At 37.2% G+C, this 16,143-nt stretch overlaps 1 protein-coding gene across 5 annotated transcripts in view; it reads left to right on the forward strand.

The window, feature by feature from the left end:
• The window catches only part of UBR3 (ubiquitin protein ligase E3 component n-recognin 3), a 215,276-nt gene that overhangs the window by 139,138 nt on the left and 59,995 nt on the right, over positions 1 to 16,143 (forward strand). For 3 of the 5 annotated variants that reach the window (XR_006277987.1, XM_038422811.2, XM_038422813.2), the window contains 4 exons: positions 671 to 781; positions 2,208 to 2,420; positions 3,303 to 3,439; positions 10,185 to 10,270. Coding sequence is in view for 4 of the 5 variants with exons in the window: in XM_038422811.2 (XP_038278739.1) it covers positions 671 to 781; positions 2,208 to 2,420; positions 3,303 to 3,439; positions 10,185 to 10,270 (547 nt within the window). In the remaining variant the exon portion in view is untranslated. The remainder of the gene's footprint in view (positions 1 to 670; positions 782 to 2,207; positions 2,421 to 3,302; positions 3,440 to 10,184; positions 10,271 to 16,143) is intronic. The other 2 variants (XM_038422812.2, XM_038422814.2) reach the window with 1 other exon arrangement.

The following is a 16,143-nucleotide window of genomic DNA, read 5'->3' on the forward strand; positions in this document are numbered from 1 at the left end:
TCTTGTACTATATTCCTGACTGTATTGTTAAGCAGTTAGCAAGAGGATTGAAGTTTTTGAATTGAATTAAAATTGGATAGATATTTAATTATGCAATTGTGGACATTTTATTAATGTACATTATTCATGTTATGTTCAAAGCCTTATGGCATCATATTGCTCATTCTGAATGAAATATATTGGAGTCAGCTTTTATGAAGCAGGGAAAAGTTTGTAGTTTTACAGCAGAATGGACTTTAAAAGCTCTCTGAATACAGTGAATGCCAGAGATTCTTTAAAAAAGATTGCTTTGCTGCTGAAATAATATGTAACTTAAGGGAGTGGAGTGTATTAGAAGGTCAGAAATAAAATTGCAAGAACTACATTGTGACACATACCTTCAATATAACTATGAATGCTCTAACACGGTAAAATCTATGTGAACTCTATATGCATTTTATTCCTCCCTAATTCTATCATCATCCTGGGAGGCAAACGTTTGCAGTATTATAGCTTTAATAAGAGCTTAAATTGGGTTTTCAATGCAAAGCACAGCAATAGCTATATAGTGGAAGGATTATTATAACTAAGCCCTATAAAAGTGAAAGAAATATTTATTGAATAGCACATGTATACATTTTAGATGGAAATGTCTGTTGAATAACATCATGTACATTTATATTTTTTTAAGAGTTCCTGTCTGCAAGCAGTGTCAATAGGCTGGGAAGGAGGTGTTTATGTACAAACTTGTGGTCATACGTTACACATAGATTGTCATAAATCTTACATGGAATCATTAAGAGTAAGTTGATCTGCAATTCCAAAAGCTGTCTTGTATTGTTTGCACCTGATCTTGCTCCCATTGAAGTCAATGGGAGCTTACAACTAATTTAAATGGAAGCAAAACCGAGACCTTTTTATTTTCTACATTGATGTGCAAGACTTTTTTGATCATCTTCCAAATGGTGTACTTTTAACATCTCCTTTTTATTTCATCTTTACATTTTTATAAAAAATTGATTTTGTGTCTAATTATATTGACCTACCAAAGCAATTGTAAAGAAGAAAAGTTCAACAAGTTAATCTCATTGTTTAAAAATATTGTAATTATGCCATGTATATATTGTATGTCTAGTAAATTTTGGTAGAAAACTGTATTCGCATTTCATGGATAAAACTTTTTATTTAAACTTGTTCTAACTAGTCAGGGACCCAGAAAGTTACAAAGGTAATTCTGTCAGTTTGCTGGAGACTGTCTCAGTAGGGACTACCTGTTTGAAGCTCAAATTACACTTAGTCAGCCCTATTCCTGCAGTGCTCTCAGGAGTGGGGATCCGATGAGGCACTTTGTGAAGATTAAAATGGGAAGTTACGTACTGTAACTGAAGCTCCCTGAAGCTTTCCCCCCCACCCTCTATAGTTCCACACGCCTCAATGGACTCTAAAGCAATGTGGAAGAGATTTGTTGTAGTCGAGAGGAACTGAGCCATTCCATCTGGCATGGTGCCCTCCAGTGGCTAGGTTCTTGGCTTGTGGACTATAGTGTGAACTAAGCTCAGGAATGTATTTCTCCTGAGGCAGTAACTTCAGGTATTTCCCATTACTGATAAGTAAATTTGCCTTTTGCCAGATGGAGAGTAATAAAGTTAATGAGGGAAACTTTCAAACTCTAAGGCAGTTGCTAACAATCAACAATAAAAAACAAACTTAAAAACCACTTTAATCCCTCCACCCCACCCTAGCCCTGCTATTTCCCAGTGATGGAAGGCTGTTGCAATGCCACAGGGTTCTCTGTTGCTGGTCATACGACTCCTTGTTCTGCCTGAAATAACATGAATCAAGCAGAGTAGGAGAAGTCCTCTGGTGAGTGCTCCATGTCCCACCCAGAATTTGTTCAAGTAAATCAGAGTGTCAGAGCTGATGCAGTCACTGTTTCTGTGATATGGGAACAACATGAATATCTCTCCTTTAACTGTAGGACATTTTAACTATGGGATTGTCTTGGACATTCTGGAATACTTGTAAATTATGGGGCTATCTTGAGACAGTCTTAGTAATTAGAGTGCTCTTACAAAATTAAGCGCACATTCATATCATTCTTGGTTTACAGTTATTTGTAGATGGTCTATATTTTTATCTGTGAGATATTGTCTATGAAATTTCAAGAACACAGTTGTGATCTTCACTGAGTTCATATGTATCTACTTTCTTTCTTTCTTTTTTTAAAGAATGACCAGGTCCTCCAGGGTTTTTCTGTGGACAAAGGAGAATTTACCTGTCCCCTCTGTAGGCAATTTGCAAACAGTGTTCTCCCTTGTTATCCTGGAAACAATGTGGAAAGAAGCCTTTTGCAATGTCATAGTAACAAGAGTATGCAAGATCTTATAAAAGAGGTGGAAGAGCTTCAAGAACAGCTGGGAACTTTCCCAGTAAGCATCAGTGTAAGGCAGAAAGATCCTTGTTAATTTGCCTCTACCTTTCAACTTTGTTTCATATTTCTTTCTGTGACTTATTTAAATTATGAAGCCACATTTTTCCTCCTCTTTCTATATGGGAAAATTGTACTATTTTTAATGGATTAAATGTAATCAAAACATTTTAAAGGTTTATAACTTTTATGACATTACCTATTAAAAATAAAAACAGAATTATGATCAAAACATTATTAATCTAAAAGTTTATTTTTGGAATTTTTCTTATTCGTTTAATTCAATTCATTCTTGTAATGTACATAGAACTGAATCATATTTCATGAAGCTTACTATTTTTTTCAATGTAAAACATGAATCCCTTGTAACTGGAAGCTATTTAAAGTATGTCAGTTCAGACCATGTAAGATTATGGATTATTTGTTTTGCAAAGATAACAATGTAGCTGCTTCATAATGTCATTCAAAAAGATGTAATTAGATCTGTAAAATCATGTTAGTCTTCCAATCTCATAGGAAATATCTCTATTTAAAAGGTATTTCAAAGTAACAATACTTCCATTTGCTAAGGATTGCAATTTTAAATGTGTTATTTTCATGTACTTGTTGCACAATCTATACGCCCCATTGACTATACTTTAAGATAGCACAGACTAAAAATTCTATACGTTATATAGACAAAACAGTTAAATTGCTTTGTCCATCTCCCTGCCTATTCAGAATATACCTTTCTACTAGACAAAAAAGTATGATAGCAGCTTTTAATACACATTTTTCATATAACCTATAAATGTTCTTGTGTATAGCTATAATGACAATCTTAAGCTTTGTAATTGTGTATTGCGTTTCTCCAGATAAGTAAGTTAACCTATTGATGCCTTTTCTTTTTTCGTAGTCTGAAACCAATCTTAGTAAGGAAATGGAATCTGTAATGAAAGATATAAAAAGTACTACCCAGAAGAAATATACAGACTACAGCAAGACTCCTGGATCACCAGACAATGATTTTCTCTTCATGTATTCTGTAGCTAGGTAGGTCCATTAAGCTGTTTTGACCATTCCTTTTGCATTTGTTATAGTAATAGTGCCCAAAAAAATCATTAGGAAAATCCACCAAAATCATGAGATTGGCTTAACAATCATGAGATTTAAAAAATAATAAAGTTTGGGTTCTTTTTATTTTCTGTTTTTTCAACATGTAGGGTGCCCTGAAGTAACATTTTTCACTCTAGGACAATCAGGGCTAGAATTTTATGGGGGAGGGGTTGTTTTGTTTTTGTTTTGTTTCTTAATGAATTCTGAGTTTCTCATGTATTCACATAACTCCAACATCTGGAGCTTTAAGACAAGCACACATTATTCTGAAACTTGTCATAACATCGCTAGTTGTGTGAAGTGAACTATCTGTGTTGGAATGGACCTTATTTAACCCATGTCTACTAAGAATAGCCAATCTAATGAGATGGAGAGATAGGACCTGAGTTCTGCATATCCTCTGAAAGACCACATCTCCATTATCAAGGGACATAACCACCATGTTGGGGCATTGGCTTAGCACTGACTCAAAGGAAGATGTCGCTTCCTGAATCATCAACATATCTTCCCGTAGGACACCCATTTATGTATTTATTGGGCCTGACCCTACTTAATATGGGAGATCTCACTGGCTCTCAACACAAGTTGGGATGGTTACAGAGTGCTGTTCTTAGAGACTTACTTATGTGGGAAAAGATACAATTAAAGCAAAATTGAATTTGCTAATCAAAAAGCCCATTTAATTTCTTTCTGAGTCTAGTTCATTCACCATAATATCCTCTTTCCTCCCATGTTACAAAGTTTTCTTTTATGGTACTGCAGCTATTTAGTTTCTGCATGAGAAATAGGAAAATGTTAAATAGCAATGATGTGACATACTAGTATGAGGACTAGCAAACTTTTCTTGGACAGGCAGGAAGCTCCTCTAGTGTGGCTGAGCAGATGTAGTTTGACAGAAGAGCAATGGTTTCCACACAACGATGAATAGCTGTACCCTTAGAGCAGTGGTCTCCAACATTTTTACACACAAGATCACCTTTTGAATTTAAGTGCAACTCAGGATCTACCCTGCCCGTTCCCTGAGGCCCAGTCCCTTCCCCAAAACCCTGCTCTGCTCACACCATTCTCCCCCCGTTGCTCACCCTCCCCCATCCTCACTCACTTTCATTGGGTTGGGGAAGGGGGTTGGGGTTCAGGAGGGGGTGCAGGCTCTGGGCTGGGGCTGAGGGGTGTGGAGTGTGGGAGCAGGTGAGGGATGCAAGCTCTGGGAGGAAGTTTGGGTGCAGGAGGGGACTCCGGGCTGGGGTAGAGTGTTGGGGTGGAGGAGGAGGTACGAGGTACTGGCTCCGGGAGGGGCTCAGGGCTAGGGGTTGGGGTGTGGGCATTTACCTCGTGGGGCTTCATAGCAACCTTAACTGGTAAAAGAAAGTGTTTGTTTGGTTTTGATATAGTTTCTAATGATGATTTTTTGTTAATACTGAATAACATTTTAATCCTCTTCTGAACAATTTCATTTATTGATTCCAAATATTCAAAGCTTTCATACAAATACAATACAGTCATGTCATAGTAAAGATTCGCAGCCCTGTTGTGTCTAGTTAGTTTTTTATGGATATATAATACTGTTGCATTTATTTATAAAACAAACTAGGCGATTAAATGGAAAATTATTTAAATTATTCTTTAAGAGTACTTTAGTTGCATTTTGTTTCATAATAGTTTAATGATTTTCTTGGGTCTTGTTGACATTGTAAGTAGAATATTTAGCTAATGTGAAACAGTAAATTCATTTTTAAGTATGGTAAAGATAATTTCAAATTAGAAAACAGTTATAGTACGCTCCATCTAAATATAATCTATACACTATGTTGTATACAAGGGTACACAGCTGAGGTTTTCTTGTCACTCTGTTTAGCTCATCTAATGAATATGTTCCTTGTGTGAAAAATGATTTGCTTAAATGCCTTTTTAAAATGCAAAATCCTGTTTATAATAATATAAAAGGTATGCAACATAGAAAATGTCAGCGGAACAAATTTAAAAAGTAAATTGGACATTCCGTGTTTGTGCTAAAATCTAAATTCAGAATTCAGTGTTTCTCCTGTGAGAGTTAAAAATATTCCAGACCAGAACAGTGTTACATTGTTCCTTACACTGCTTTAAAGATAGATGACCTGAACATCCCTTAGGGTGGGGGAGATAAAATTCATTCCCCATCCATGGCTGTTCTTTCATCCTTTGGACTGGATAAGTGGTCGCTGCTTTCTGTTTCGCCTACATGGAGGTTTTCAAACACTGGATCCAGCCACTCCATATTGTTCCCATACATGTGAGGTAGCATGGAGGTCCTTTGCCAGGTCTTCTGCAGCAGTGTTAATTTCACTCTTAATGATTTAGGACTTTATTCAGCAGTCCAACGTGCACAGAACTGTCCTTGAATTTTATCTGTACAAGGACTGTAGGGTTGGAATGTCTATGACCATAAACCTTTATTTTAAAAGCATTTAATTTAACCTTAATACCCATAACATTAATAGAAATAAGAATGTCCTATGTAGGTCAGCAGTTCACCTCCTTATCTGAAGCAGGATTGTTCTTCGTTGTACTTTTTCTAGTGTCTTTTTGTGTAATTTTAAATGTCCATGCAATAGAGCATCCTCCACTTCACTGTTAAATGACAGAATTGTACTCCTCACTATCAGGAAGTTTATCCTGTTATTCAGCCTAAATTTTCCCTTCTTAATCCCATCTCATTGTTTCTGTGGCTGTCATTTTCCTTGTAGCACACTTTCTGCTATTTGTCGATTCTTACCTTCTTGCCCACTTTTCTCCTTTTGTAGTCTGTCTTAGTCAAACTATATATAGTTAGTTCACTATTATTATTAATTTGTTTCTGCCTGTGCAAAATACACTAGAAACTGTACAAACACGGAAGAGCTTACAATCAAAAACACGGACAGACAGAGAGTTGGGATAAAGGCGCAACGTAAAGTGATCAAGATGACAATTGGCCACTTCCTAATAAAGCACTTTTCAAAAATATTTTTTATTATATCCACTGGACCTTCAACCTTGCTGTTTTATTAGCCAGTGAATTAATCTATAAATCTCTGAATCGTTTTGCCTTAATCAGCCCCATGTTCCAGTTTCTGTCAGAGGATAGGCTGGGGTACTATCTGTAATAAGAGAAATCCTTCCCTGCCTTCTCTAAGGAGCCATCTTGCAAGTAAGAAGAAATTTTGAAGCAGAGCTGAAGAGAAGATATGGTATGCAATAGAGGAAAGGGGCATTTGGGCAGCCATTTGCAAACTCCACATACTGAAAGTGGGGTATTATTGATTGAGTCATGATGCCCTGAGGTAGCCAGTGGTAGCAGTTCATTACTTTCTGTAGCAGTGTGAATGCAATATGCTTTCCTCACCCATTACTCTCTTGCTGCCTAGACACATTCAAGTAGAGGTAAAGGAATGGAAGTAGAGGGGGTATTCTGCAGCTGTTAACGAGGAGAGAGCTAGTTCTTGCCAGCTGTCCCAGTATAGAGACATTCCGTGGCCATTGCTTCCTGATCTGTGTGTGCAGCTGGAGAAGCAGCTACTTAACTATCTATAGAGGTCCCTTTTTTCTTTTGCCCAATCTCTTATCTTGCTACCTGAGTCTGTTCCTCCATTTGCGCCATTTCTCTCTCTTCACAGGCGTTTATAGGCCTAGTACAGTGGTGTATGTATGTTACTTTTAATTGTAATAGCTCCACGTTGTACTGATGGTTGTCATTTGTGGCAGCATCTTGTAAACTGCTTCTGTCACATCGCATATGATAGAGTTCTTCTTTGTTGATGTTTAGACAAAGCCATTGTTTATGCTGTAAGCTATATATACATTGACACACAGCTCTCCCCTCCCCCCTTCCCTTTTCACTGTCTCGTACATGCTAACTTTTTAAAGAGGTGAGAGAGAGGTAATGGTAGTGGTAGTGGACTTTCCCATTCTAATACTTGTTCCTGTGAAAAGGTAGGAGAGGGACTGGTTCCTCCAGACATGCTTTCCATCCCTTTATCTGCCCCTCCTGCTCAAGAGCAGTAGCAGAGGGGTAACTTATCTATACCCCTGTATTACTCTGTTCTGATGGCTACTAAAAAACAAGACATCACATATATTTTTCAGGTTCACAAACATGAATTAAAAAAGGTCCCTTTCTTGCATCAGAAGGAAGCAAGAGCTGAGCCAAAGCAGCCCTCCCTTCTCAGTTTCTTCAGTGGGGGAGGAAGAGCAATCCAAATGAGGCTGTGCTTCCTATGTCCCTGCCCCAGTGAAAGATGGAGAGGCTGCACTTCCTTTTGCTTCTCCTCTTCTGAGAGAGACGGTGTATCAGGCTGGAAGTGGCTGATCTCTCTTACTTTTCATTGAGGGAGGTGGGATAGTGGAGGGTTCGATCAAGAGACAAGTTTACTTTCCACATCTCTTATTTAGGGTATGTCAGGTGTCTCTACTTTTCCATCAGTGACAGGAGATTAGATGGTAAGAGTTCAGCTTTATTTTTCTCCATTAGTGGGTGATTGACTGTAGGGGCTAACCAATACCTCAGTATGGATGTGAATGTGAATGGGGATGAAGAGAACAGGAAGTGTAGTGCAGCTCTCTATCCAACAACTGAGCTGTGAACTAGGGGTTGGACTAGATGACCTCCTGAGGTCTCTTCCAACCCTAATCTTTTCGGGTAATATGGGGAAAACGCCACGTTGAAAGTGCCTATTTATGGGAGAAGTGCTCTAGTCTCTCAGAAGATTGAGCATAATAGGGGAAAGCATTTCCCACAAATAAGAGCATGTTTGGAGGGGATGCCTCACCGGAAGAGGGCTGGTGTTTCTGTTGTGGAGATACGATACACTGTAAGGAGGTGCCTTACTCTCTTGGGAGGGAAAGAGAGTGAGTGTGCTGGGGGGTTGCGGGGAGAAGAGGGCTGGGGAGGGATTGTCTGTCACCAGAACTCTCCTTCTGCGGAGCATAGTACTGCCTGCATGTCTTGTTCTGTCAGATTTGTCCTTGACTTTTGCTTTTGTAAGATTGTATACATGTCTTAGTGAAAGGAAAATTGGAAATTCTAGCAATGACATATTTGTTCTTAAGAGATTGAGATAGTGTTTCTGATTAAATCATTTAAATAACATCTAGCAAATGTCTTGGTTTTAGTAGTAGAAGACTGCCATTAATTTACAAATTAGTCATCAGAAGATTTGTAGAAATAAAACATTTGTCTCATTTATATTCCAAAGATGAACTAACACATGCTGATCTACACTTGCTGTTCTGCCCACTAATATGAAATCCCTGTCCCTGCTTCCTTGCTGGTAGGTTTTAGAAGTTCAGTGAGCACTGCAAATCGCCTGAAGAGTGGAAAATTCCCCTGTCACACAGATGCCCTTATCAGCAGCTACCAGATGGAGCTCTGAGCAGGAACATTATCAGTGTTAAATTGCTTTTTTTTTTTTTTTTTTCCCCCTGGGTAGAGAGGATTAAAGCATTCCTTCAGAAATGGGTGGCATGAACTGCAAATTTAGGGATATTAATATTTTGAAATGTTACTATTTTAGAAACATGAAAGTATCTTTACAAACACTGTATATGAAGAACACTGTAGTCTCTTAACCTGATAGAGCTGAAATTTTTCCAAATATTTTATTTTGAATGAAGTATTTTTCTGTTCTCTTCATCCTGTAGTTTAGATTAAATATGCATATGCCTAAAATTCTAAAATAGGTTTTCTTGCAATTAGTGATATTCAGTCAAATTATACTGAGTCTAGAAATTGTTTATTTAATTTCAATTAAAGAAAAACATATAAGGAAAAAGATTGCAGTTTGAATTAATTTAGCATAATATCACTTCAGAATAGTAATTTTGTCTTCCTATACCAGAAATGTAGGGATGCATGTTTATTTGTTAAAACAAATTTTCAGAAGACAAAATGTAAATTGCTTGATCAGTGTCTTGAGGGTAAACGGTAATACAGTACATAAACATCCAATTCCAAAGTCAAACGTTATTGAATTTGGCCAAAAAATAGTATCTAATCATCAGAATATTATAACATACTAAGAAGTAAAGTGTTAATGTGACATACAGGGATTTCGTTGCACAACTCCCATCTCATACTAATGAGTTACACAGCTAAATCCCAGTGCCTTTCACTGAAAATTTACCGCCAAGGCTTTCAATAACATTGTTCCCAAACGAAGGACAGGGCTTCCATTGTAATGGAATTAAAATATTCTGAAGATAAAGTATCTGATTTATGTTTGTTTGTTTGTAAATTACTTAAAAAAAATTCTGTGCCTCACAAAGGAAGTCACATGTTCTAAATATATCTAACTTCTTAAAATTTTGTTGACTTTGAGTTATAAATTGTCTTTCCAGGTTTGCACAACAATTCCACTAGCAGCAATGAGTTGTGAAAGTGTCTGAAAAAGATGCATGCTGCAAAATAAATATACTTATTTATTGGTAATGCACTCACCATTGTAGTTTGAGTGCCTTATATAATACTTGCCAACCAAGCTGTTTAAATCAAAAAAGTATTATATTTGCTATTTGTAATGGTCAAACATTACCTTTTTGTAACCACCAAGCGACTAATGTGCAGCATTCTTCCCTATGGTATACAATGCGAGCTTATGGAAGCTCCTTTTTGTCTATAAACGCTTGAATCCTGAAGTTCCATCCTAATACCTTTATATATTTTATGCAGAACAAACTTGGAACTTGAACTGGTTCATCGAGGAGGCAATTTATGCTTAGGCGGGGCAAGCACAGCTGGAAAAAGATCTTGTTTAAGTAAGTTTAATTTATTGTGTGATTTAAATTATTTTAAAATTAATCGAGAACTGTGAAATTTAGCTTAAAATAAAGATGCTGCCTGTTTTTACATTTTAGCATATATTCTAGGTCTACTATTGTCAACTTTTTATTATTTCTATGCTAGAGTTTTTTCAGATTGCTAATTTTTTGTTTTTGTTTACTGTAATTTTGGTTAAGAGAAAACAGAAGTGTAATTTACAAAGATTATCCACAAAGAATATTCCTGTATTGTAAAGATAATCTGTTTAGAAAGCAAATATCATCATAACCATGTAATACCATTTGAATGATTTAAAATTATAAAAACAAAGCAGCTATAAGTGTTTTAAAAGCAAAAGATAATGCGTATACAAAAGCAATTTACTTTGCCAGAGAATTTTTGTACAACCCTGGCTGCTATCGCTAGTAAGTAGATATCCACAACATTGTTTTTTTTCACACTAGACTCTTTAATGGGGGAGCTGGTGGTGATACCTATATTTAATTGTTTAACACTTGTCATGATAAAAATTCTTGTGACCTTTATTTTGAGAAGCTTTTACACTTCCATTGTTTTCAGAAAGACCTTGCTGTTTGGCAAGGAAAGCTAAGTACTTTTTCTTTCTCCCATGAATTTGCGGAGATATAAAGTGTTAAAAATGATCATTTCCCTTCCGTGGTTTACCTTTTTCAGGAAAATTTGGGCAGCCTATCAAAATAATAACACAGCACGTTTGAGGCCGGGCTCATGCTGCAGCAGATGCTATACTGGGAAGGCTAGGGAACTATCCAAGCGGCTATAGTTGAGGGAGCCAGACTGGGCTAGGCTCTCCACCAATACCGGCACATGGTCCCAGTGGCCCATGCCCATCTCTTGGAACTTACCCAGCCCCTGGGGTGGGGTGTATGTGTGTGGTGGGGAGGGGGGAGCCTGGCTTGGGCTGGGCTGGGCTTGGCTTTGTCATCCACACTCACTGCCAAGACCCAGCATCAGGACCCTGTGATTCATTCCCTTTTTTGGAGGAGTAGGGGTGGTGGAGCCTTTTACCAGCCAATGTAGTTAGTTCTGTAGCTTAAGTGGTTTGAAGTCTTTGGTGCATTGCTGAAGGCTTAGGTTCAGAGTCTGCTGATAAGTGATGGGAGGGTACAGTTGCACATAATAGGATTTATGTTCACCTTTCTCCTTTTTAAAAAAAAAATCCTAGCATTTTAAAGTTAGGAAGCACCAGATTTACAATTATCCATGCAACCTTAATTCTGCCCACTTGTGCATTTGCATTATGTTGTTTTTAATAACATAATCACGTACTATTTTCTACATAAAACCCACTGCCTCATTCAGTGTACAGCGTGGGTGAACAAAGAGGCAGAATTAAGATTGTGTGGACTTCTAACTTTCAAGTGCTTTGCTTTGCAATCTAAATAATGTTGTTTTAACATCATTTTTTGAATGTAATGTACAATAAACAGCATATTATCCAGTGTGTATTAGCAAAACATTTCCCACACAGCTGCAGAACAACAGCTGCTTCTGCGTAAGACTTATTTCCATAGGAATTCTTGAAATGGAGGTATTGTCTCATGGCTGGTGAAGATGACTACGATTCTATTCCCAGTTTTGTTTCTGTCTATGTTTGGGTACCTTGAATGAGTCATTGTTCCTTAGTTTATCCAAATGTAAAATTGGTATAATGGAGATTTTCTCACTGCCTTTTACCCAGCTGTGAAATGGATATATTACCTCTCTCACAGGGTTGTTGTGACGCATAATATTTGTAAAGAGCTATGAAAACCTTGAATGGGAGTCTCTATATAAGTGAAAAGTATTTGTGTGCTCGCTGGGACAAGGATTGCGTCTATGTATAGAAAGTACTGGATGTGTTCTGAGTGAAATTGATTAATAAATGACAGGTCTTTGATAGTAGCAATCTGGCCTTTTGGCTCACATGACTATCAGTGTCTGTTCATGCTCTGCCATTTTAATGTTTCTAAGTTAGGATAATTTTTTTTAATTGGAGAAAGTGGCCTATAGTGAGTAAAGGAATGTTTTTTTATGTTGAGCCACGAGTCTTCAGAAATATGAGACTTATCAGCCCCATAGTAGTACCACTTACGATTTTTTGATGTGTGATAAAAGTGGAATGAACTAAATTTACCAGACCTTAAAGCACTGTAAAAATATTTGATGTTATATTAATATCAAAAGAACATATTGTTTTTGCCTATTTAAAAGTTTTGATAATACATAGTATCACTTTCCTTATATCAGTATTTTATCACCAACACCTGAATATCAGCCAGTGGTTGAAAAACACCCTGATGAAATACACAACTGTTTGTGCAAAAAAGGAAAGGAGTACTTGTGGCACCTTAGAGATTAACAAATTTATTTGATCATAAGCTTTCGTGAGCTACAGCTCACTTCATCGGATGCATTCGGTGGAAAATACAGTGGGGAGATTTATATACACATACAGAGAACATGAGACAATGGGTTTTATCATACACACTGTAAGGAGTAAGGAGAGTGAGCTATTACCAGCAGGAAGGAGGGGGGGAAGGAGGAAAACCTTTTGTGGTGATAATCAAGGTGGGCCATTTCCAGCAGTTAACAAGAACGTCTGAGGAACAGTGGGGGGTGGGGTGGGGTGGGGGGAGAAATAACATGGGGAAATAGTTTTACTTCATTTAATGACTCATCCACTCCCAGTCTCTATTCAAATAAGTTAATTGAATCCAGTTTGTAAATTAATTCCAATTCAGCAGTCTCTCCTTGGAGTCTGTTTTTGAATAATGTTTTTGAGTGATGGGTCATCCTTCAGGATAGGTTGTAGATCCTTGATGATGCGTTGGAGAGGTTTTAGTTGGGGGCTGAAGGTGATGGCTAGTGGCTTTCTGTTATTTTCTTTGTTGGGCCTGTCCTATAGTAGGTGACTTCTGAGTACCCTTCTGGCTCTGTCAATCTGTTTTTTGTTTTCAGCAGGTGGATATTGTAGTTGTAAGAATGCTTGATAGAGATCTTGTAGGTGTTTGTCTGTCTGAGGGGTTGGAACAAATGCGGTTATATCATAGACAAGTCTATATATAGCAGCTACAAATTCTGCGGGTGTGAGCAGGAATCAGAGTTAAATAAATAAGTTTGCTGTAGGGCTGCAACCAATACATGGTTCAGAATGGTACTGGGGGAGTCATCTGTGAGAGTGATGGGTCGTCCTTCAGGATAGGTTGTAGCAACCTATCCTGAAGGACGACCCATCACTCTCACAGATCTTGGGAGACAGGCCAGTCCTCGCTTACAGACAGCCCCCCAACCTGAAGCAAATACTCACCAGCAACCACACAACAGAACCACTAACCCAGGAACCTATCCTTGCAACAAAGCCCGTTGCCAACTCTGTCCACATATCTATTCAGGGGACACCATCATAGGGCCTAATCACATCAGCCACACTATCAGAGGCTCGTTCACCTGCGCATCTACCAATGTGATATGTGCCAGCAATGCCCCTCTGCCATGTACATTGATCAAACTAGACAGTCTCTATGTAAAAGAATAAATGGACACAAATCAGACGTCAAGAATTATAACATTCAAAAACCAGTCAGAGAACACTTCAATCTCTCCGGCCTCACGATTACAGACCTGAGAGTGGATATCCTTCAACAAAAAAACTTCAGAAACAGACTCCAAGGAGAGACTGCTGAATTGGAATTAATTTGCAAACTGGATACAATTAACTTAGGCTTGAATAGAGACTGGGAGTGGATGAGTCATTATATAAAATAAAACTATTTCCCCATATTATTTCTCCCCCCACCCCACCCCCCACTGTTCCTCAGACGTTCTTGTTAACTGCTGGAAATGACCCACATTGATTATCACCATAAAAGGTTTTCCTCCTTCCCACCCCCTCTTCCTGCTGGTAATAGCTCATCTTAAGTGAAAAAGAAAAGGAGTACTTGTGGCACCTTAGAGACTAACAAATTTATTTGAGGATAAGCTTTTGTGAGCTACAAGTACTCCATTTCTTTTTTGCGAATACAGACTAACACGGCTGCTACTCTGAAACCTCATCTTAAGTGATCACTCTCCTTACAGTGTGTATGATAAAACCCATTGTTTCATGTTCTCTGTGTGTGTATATAAACCTCCCCACTGTATTTTCCACTGAATGCATCTGATGAAGTGAGCTGTAGCTCACAAAAGCTTATGCTCAAATAAATTTGTTAATCTCTAAGGTGCCACAAGTACTCCTTTTCTTTTTTGCGAATACAGACTAACGTGGCTGCTACTCTGAAACCTGTTATTATGCAACTGTTTGTGAACATGCTGATAGTCTCTTAAGGCAGCTTGTAACTTCTAAATTAAATGAATTTTGGAAAATTAATGGAAAAACAGTTGAAAAATAAACTGATAAATTTGATGTATTTTAAAGGAAAGGTGAAGCAGTTTATGCCTCAGAAATATACCTTACTGAAGTAAAACTAAAACCCAAACAACCATGAGGATACCTATTTTATCATTTAAATAGAAAGTTTCCAGAGTGTTTTTTGTCGTGAGCTCTTCAAAAGAGCACTCAAACTGTAGCTTTTATTTAAAACAAAGCGCAATTTAAAAAAAAAAATTAAAAATGTATATGACAGACATCCTCCAAGGGTCCTGTATGTAATTTAATGTAAGTTCTCTCTTTCTTTCATACCCAAGGTTAAATAGAGATGATATACGTAAACTAGTACACAACACATGTTTCATTAAAAATGGTTAAGTTACAGTACTTTAAAAGGTTTTTCTGATAAACTCCTGATTAACCACTCAGCCTGTCAGAAGCTGACTCGGGAAGTTTGCATTGAATATTGTGATAGAGTACTTTGCCCGTTGATACACAGAATTCCTGGTATACTAATTGGAATTAATTGCATGTGTTGAAAGGTAAATAGTCTCACAAACAAAACCTTAAGATTTCAATCCAGATTCATTTTCGTATATGACAGAATTTTTTAGAATAGGGTTTTTGGACAAAAACAATGAATAGTTTTATGTTATGTTATGAGAGTTTGGCCCATGTCACACACAAGAGGGGAAAGAAAAGACTTTGAAATTAAGTTATGTTAACGTTGTTACATGCCCTAAAATGTTGTTGTTTTTCTACTTTTTTTATAAATATAATTGCATATTTCCTAAGCTTGCATTTTTGTTTTTATCAATATTATATACTGAAATTTCAGTGGAACACTGTGTTCTTCAGTTGCTGTCCTAAACTGTTGTGTAGTTCTGCTATAATATGTTAGCCATGGCTGTGGTTGCAGCCGTGGCTGCACTTAAAAGCTGAGTCGCATAATCCCTGTATATTCTAGTGATTTATATATTAGAAATACCTAAAATAATATTTGGGACAAATGTTCACACACCTGACTGTGTAAATCTCGGAGTCATATCTAAGCATGTCTTTTACATGGGTAAGTCAGGTGTGGGAGTAGTTTTAAATATCTGCCCATAGTTCAGAAAATTTGAAAAAGGGCTTTAGATGCTTCAGTTGAAATGCACTATTAAAGCTAAGATCATGTTGTTTTAAATAAACAAACTACAAAACCATGAATGCCATCTAATTGTTGTTAACTTATTCGCATGCTATTTATATTGCATTCATTAAATTGGTAAAAAAGCTTGGATTGTCAGCTGACTGGAATACTATTCAGTCACATTAAATCTTGCAATAAAATAGACTTCTGTTTAAATGTAGGTCCTCCTAGAACAGAATCACACTGGACTTGAGTTTAGTATTAATATGTTTAGCTTTGAACAGTAAGATTTTGACTAATGAGAAGAGAATTGTTTTTCCTAGTTAGCAGGTTTTATGAAATGGTGTTTA

This window comes from Dermochelys coriacea, chromosome 11 (assembly GCF_009764565.3).
Source record: "Dermochelys coriacea isolate rDerCor1 chromosome 11, rDerCor1.pri.v4, whole genome shotgun sequence".
Lineage (NCBI taxonomy): Eukaryota > Metazoa > Chordata > Testudines > Dermochelyidae > Dermochelys > Dermochelys coriacea.